The 6,455-nt window shown below is 38.8% G+C and overlaps 1 protein-coding gene across 1 annotated transcript in view; it reads right to left on the bottom strand.

Moving 5' to 3' along the window:
• Positions 1–2,053: 2,053 nt before the first annotated feature.
• The window catches only part of LOC138265790 (uncharacterized), a 93,012-nt gene continuing 88,610 nt past the window's right edge, over positions 2,054–6,455 (bottom strand). The window contains exon 4 of the mRNA XM_069213823.1: positions 2,054–2,880. Within this exon, the coding sequence (XP_069069924.1) occupies positions 2,371–2,880 (510 nt within the window). The 3' untranslated portion in view covers positions 2,054–2,370. The remainder of the gene's footprint in view (positions 2,881–6,455) is intronic.

Below are 6,455 nucleotides of genomic sequence, written 5' to 3'. Positions count from 1 at the left end.
CAAAAGTATGTGGAAACAATTCTATTGATCCGTACAGATAGTAATCCAAATCAGAGAGTATCGGGCTCGGGCAGAGAATTTCTCTTAATAATGATTAAGTCTCCCAGTAACTGATTTTTATAGATTAATACAGACAGAAAACAAAGTGTTTCCTGTCTGTATTTATTTTTAAAAGTGAAAGAATACAAAAAATTGGGCTTCTAATGAGTGACTTTCCATGCTGCCTGTTGTGAATTCCAAGGCGACATTTGAGCAGATAGACAGCATGGGGAGTTAGAAATATCTTTAAATACAGGCAAATGTTAAAATATATTTGTAGTAAATTGCTAATATTTACCTATGGGTGTATTGTTTTGCTATATGTGGTTGCTGCATTTGCTAAAACATGACAGGCATCAAAGTATGAGTGCATGTTTATCAGTTAAATAAATGTTGAAATGTACCATTTTTTACTCCACTTATTCCCAAACCACAAATTAATATGGATAAATACGGATACGATGGCCAAAAAATAAATATGGCTAGATACAGATGGAAATGATTAAAAAATAAATACAATAAAACTAGGAACCCTTGCCATTGTATATGAGACCCTAGAGCTAATTATAGCACAACTCATCTTTGTTTGATTGTTCATTTTTCATGGACAAAAGGACAGAAATTATTCATTCGGTTTTTATAAGATATCAAGTGTAACTCACAATTTATTGTGAATGAAAATGTTTCACAAAGTGATGGATATTGCAGGATATATATCAATGTTATATGCAGAATACGACTTTTTCCCATTTTAGAAGAGCTTTCTCGGGATCCGTTGTTTATCAGTGCAATTTGGGGGAGATTTAACTTACTTGGAATGGATTCTTTTGGTCATTTGAACTATGTAAGTGTCGATCTATTTTTAATTTATCTGATAATATTTTTACAACTCTCAAATATGCAAATGACTTATATTTCTATAAGCTAATTTGTGGGAAATAAATATTTAAACACTGTCACTTAGGACTGAGCAGCTTATGAAACTAAAGATATTGAATCGAGCAATTGATTTCCAACCCTAAGTAAGTCATGTTATTCTGAGCAATCAGTCGTGGAAACCCAACATTATCGAATGATGCAGTTGGAATTCCAGAGAAGATGCATAGGAGCATTGACACATTTATAGAGACCCACTTGTAATCAAGGCCTGGTAGATTCTCCTTGGCCCTCTGACAAGCGTGGATTTATACCAAGATGCAAGCTTGAGTGAGAGAGGCCCATACATCTCTCTCAATTTGTCTAGCGATAACTTATACAATGCAACTATCAGCTCCTGTCAAAGAATGCCGGGAATACATTTTAATTGATTGCTAGAACGACCTTCCCTGGAGGATGCATGCATGCAAGAACCAACACTACTATTTTTAGAAGGCTTTATTACTATGTAAGAGCTCTGTTTTAGTGCATATGATATGAAAAAAAGTAATTGTAGATATACACAGTGGTGAATAAAACTAAGTTACATGTAAATAGTACAAAAACAGGAAACATGATTAATGCCAATCTTTAATACAACTGTTGATGCACTAAATCGACTTCTTCCCTTGTCTTAGTTAATACTTCCATTAGCGCCAAAATCTTTAAAAAAATTGGAACTTCCTAAATGGCACACACTCATACCAGCTCATAGTTGATTTTTTTCCAGTCTGTCACCTGCCTTTGGGCAAGGCCACACTTCCCCTGTTTTGTCTGTTCTTCAGATAGTAAGAGAGCAACCTAGGCAGAGACGGTTTCTCTTGACCATGCTTTCCCGGGAGAGTCTAAAATTCTTCTCTCCGAGAGTCTCTTCCCACAACCAGTATATAATATTTTTCAAGCACATTTTGAAAAACAACGAAATCTGTGATCTCTTATGTAGGGTGTAAATCGAAATGTGGGAATTCCATTCAATATTTGTCTAAAGCGAATGCATTTCTTTCTAAATTTTGCAATTAATTTATACATAACACACACCAGAAGAACACTATCAAACCAAAAAGAAACTTTGATATACTGTAAATGTACACAAATGACATACGTAGCAGTTATATTTATTAAAATATCGTAATGATAATGAGCACATAAATAAATGTCCGTCATGAGGCGGTTCAGAACAAATGATTGCCCCTGTCCTCAATTATTTTGCATGACTAAACTGTACTTGGATATGGTAGCATGTCTTTATTACTCTGTCAGGTTGTTGTAGTTGCTATATAAAGTATAATAATAATAATAAAATGTGTTATTTTTTTTTTAAAAAGAGAGAGATCAGAAGCAGAAACTATAGCAAGGTACACAATAATATCATTATATTTGCCTATACTTGCAGGCACCTAAGAACGGATGCCACATTTAAAGATGGGCGTAAAGAGCATCCATTTGGGATGACAAACTTGAACAGCGTATCCCCCCCGACCAGACTGGAATTTTGGTTTGCTTGGGAGCAACAGGCATGGGACAAATCATGTCATAGGCTGTGTAGGCTGCTGTTGTTTCGCAGACCTCGGCAGTGTTGAGACAGGCAAAGCAGAACTCCACACCGCAGTTGCAGCAAACGACGTACTTGCACATACTTTTATGCTCAATGAGGAGCCCGCAAGTAGGGCAAGCACGAATGGAGGGGCAGCCTTTAATGCCACTTTCAGGCAGGTCGATGACCTTGCATTTCTGAAGTACCACGAGGTTGTGGTCCTTGCAACTCTTACGCCCACATCCCACTGAAGAGCTGCTATCACCTTTCCAGGGTCTTAGACACTGCCAGCAGAACTCATAGTTAGTCCCTTTCTTGGCTCTGCAGATGGTACAGAAGACTCTCAGGTTACTCTTGTCTCTGCGTTCCACCAAGGACCTGCACACAGGGCACTAAAATGAGAAAGATAAATGTTTGCACATGTTTAAAGTTCTATATTGTCTTATCAGTGCCAAGAAGTGTACAGTACTACAGGGTGTTGACAGATTTACAAATGCACAAAAAGTGACAGATTAATGGCAATTTGCATAACAGCAAATAATTTGATCTATGTACCATGACAAATGCATGTCCACAAATGCCATTCGTACAAGCACATCCAAGAATATGCGTGTACAAATGTGAAAACTCTATTATTTATCCATTTGTGCAAAATGGGGAGACTGGAACTGTGCCCATGGGCAATGGTATTGACCCCCCCCCCCCTGGATTCCAAGTCCCATCTCAGAAAGACTTTATGGAGGTGAACTATTACAGGATAGTCAGAATAGGGAATGTGTATGTACTGACAGGTTGCTACCGTTAACATCTATTCTAAAGGCCACAAATGCTGTTGTATTGTTGTGAAAACTGACCAGCTAAAATGGCTGAAGAGACATGACTGGGGACAATTACCAAATGACCTGAAAAATCCTCAGGGTGGAAAATCAAATGTACACTATGATCGTACTCTGCAGGACCAATGGTAAATAGAGTAAATAAACAGGAATCCAGAAGCCTGATGATGATTGGAACAGAAGACACCACTATCAGGAATGAGGTGGAAGTTTTATGAATTAAAACCTGATGATGCTTACAACCATTATCTTTAGCAGAACTTCAGCTTTCTAAACATCTGTCCAATCCAGACATCCTGAAGATGAAGGCAAAGCTGACAAAAAGTGGTCCGCTGAGACACGCCCCCCACTCCCCATAGATCAACTGTTAATAAAATTGGTTTCTTTAGGCCACACTGCCTCTAAAATATACATATTCTTAATTTCTCACAGAGTCAACCCATCCTCACCTTTCCCTGTCAAGTTCGAAAAATATTTTAGAAAGGTTGATGGGGAAGCTCCCAACGAGGAAACATGGATTAACATTTCTGCCACTGCGCTACATCACAACATTTTGCCTTCTAGCACACAATCCAAGTTATTCATGCATCATCTAGCATACTGTGCCACTTATAGAGTGGTCAAACACTTATAAACTGGCCACATTATCTGACTTTGATTTTATGTTGGTACTGTAACAAAGAACCAGTGGAACTTGACTTTATGTTCTTTGGCTGTACACTTCTTAAAACCTTTAGTGATAGTATGGCAGAGCGACTTTCTACATTTTTCAATCAAGTCATATTACTGGATTTTCAAACAATTACAGTGGGGCCCCTGGTTCAACAATCCCTCTTTCTCTGATTCGTACTGAATATGTACTATTAGACTTCCTGTTAAGTATTGTGGTGAAACAGATACTGCTTGATTGGAAATCCATCACATATTTAAGAGCCCCTAGTGCCATTCTAATGCCACATTAGTGCAATTTTTTGATGCAAATGTGGCGTTCGCAGGCCAAAAACATACCATATTTACAAAGTAGCGCAATGCATGCAATGCGCCACTTTGTAACCCTTTGAGCTACATTATGCCTATGCCAGGCATAATGTATACAAAGGGGGCATTCCCCAGTTAAGGGAGGGCAAAAAATGGCACAAGGAAATCTAAGAGATTTCCTTGCGTCTTTGTTTTCGGCACTGTTAATACCTGCTCAGAGCAGGCATTAAAAGGGGGCATGCCATTGATTACAATGGGCCTCTATGTTCTCTGCAGGAGTAGCACCAACATTTTGGTCCTACTCCTGCAGAGTACATCAACAGCGTTAAAAACTGGCCATACTGCACCATAAGCTGCGCCATAGTGCTCTGTATTTTAAATATGGCACAAATATGGTGGCCGTAGTGGGGCGCTAAGGGGCGCAAGAAAAGTGGTGCTGCACATTGTGCAGTGCCACTTTTCTTAAATATACCCCTTATATCTTTCCAGTCATGGTGTTCATAAGTTATCTCCCTCAGGAGCATTCATATAGCACATTGCCCTGTTCAGGTTTCCAGCAGGGGAATCACTAACATCTGGCATCCTCTTGATCGATTTTGAGACACAGCAACTGACATATAACCTTCCAGCTATGTAGACTACTGGCATAGGCCTGTACATCTATTGACATTAGTATCTCCATTCCTACTGCTTTTCTGATAATTGCATCCCTTCCCCCTTTTGCTCTCCCATTCTCCTTAGTCCCCCCATTGCCCCTCTTTTGCTCTTGAATATAAATTATTCTTCTCTCCTTGTCATTTGGTTCAGTCTCCTATTCTCTATGTTTTCTGGGTGTACTTTGCTATCTTGCATCTTGTTCAAAGGGTTTTTCAGATTTCCCATCAGATATCAACCTTAATTATCATAACTAATTGTTTATGCTGTGGCAAATATTCATGAATCTCTTCAATAGACCAATCCTCATTGTCCTCCATACTGCATGATCCCATGGTGTTCGGGTTTGTCACATAGTACACCTCTTTTTTGAGGGGTCTTCTTATATTCCTTTGTAGATCTTTCGTGCTTGCTGTACTTCTTTTTTGAAAAACTCAATAAAATGTGTTAAAATGGAAAAATGTACTTAGTAATTTGTTGCATAAAGATATCAGTTTAATGCAAGTAAGAATAAAATAATGCTGAGACTCAAAATGTGTAGAAAATGCTGATAGGTTCCGTTTTTCCATATAAACAACTTATGGTCTGATTTAGATCCCTGTGGAGGGGTTACTCCGTCACAACAGGGAGGTTGGGGAGACATGCTCCACCCCCCAACCCCCGCAGCAGGTGGCACCTACTTCTATCCCATCACTGGCCAGGGGTGTCATGAATCCCTCACTTTAGCAGTTTAAGTGGGGTGAGAACTCCGTGAAGGTGTGTGTGATATAAACCCTTTAAATTGTTCTTTATGGCCCATTTATCTTTTATAGGAAACATTGGCTTAAAAACAGAAGTTCAGTAGTTCCATCGCAAGTGACTAGTATCATGGAGCTGTGGTTGAGAATAGCAAATGGATCAAGGGAGCACAGAAATAAGGGCAGGATGGAGGGAGGAATGGAAAGAAACATGATGGATGCATGTGGAGAAAGATAGAAGAAAGAATAGATGGAAGCAAAAGGAAGACAGAAGTATGAGCAGCAGTAAGGAATGAAGAAAGGAAGGATGAAAAAGAAAGAAGGATGAGATTAAGAAGGATGAGATTAAGAAGGAAACCATGACTGATAAAAAAGATGAATGATGGAGAGAAGGAAAGAGGAAGAATGGATAGGGCAAAGGAGGAGAGAAATATGTAATAAAGGGAAGAAGCCAATGAAAAGAAAGGAAGGATGATATAAACAATAAAGGAGATAAATAAAAAGTAAAGTAAAGGTGTAATCAGAGAAAAGTACATTACAAAAGTAAATAAAAAAGCTGGAATGAAAGAGAAGAAAATGAAAAAAGAAAGAAGGAAAAGAAGCAATGAGTGTTCCTTTACCTGGCTGGTCACTCTGTGACATTGGGATATGGTGCATGAGAGGGGCATTTTATTTTTCTGACCACTACTTTGGTCATAGGCCAGTGATTCTTAACCTGTAATCTGGGGCCCCCAGAGGGTCAGTGAAGAGTACTCAAGGTGT

This window comes from Pleurodeles waltl, chromosome 11 (genome assembly GCF_031143425.1).
Source record: "Pleurodeles waltl isolate 20211129_DDA chromosome 11, aPleWal1.hap1.20221129, whole genome shotgun sequence".
Taxonomy (NCBI): Eukaryota; Metazoa; Chordata; class Amphibia; order Caudata; family Salamandridae; genus Pleurodeles; species Pleurodeles waltl.
The sequence above is the reverse complement of the archived record's forward strand: the minus strand, read 5'-3'. Positions and strand labels throughout refer to the sequence as shown.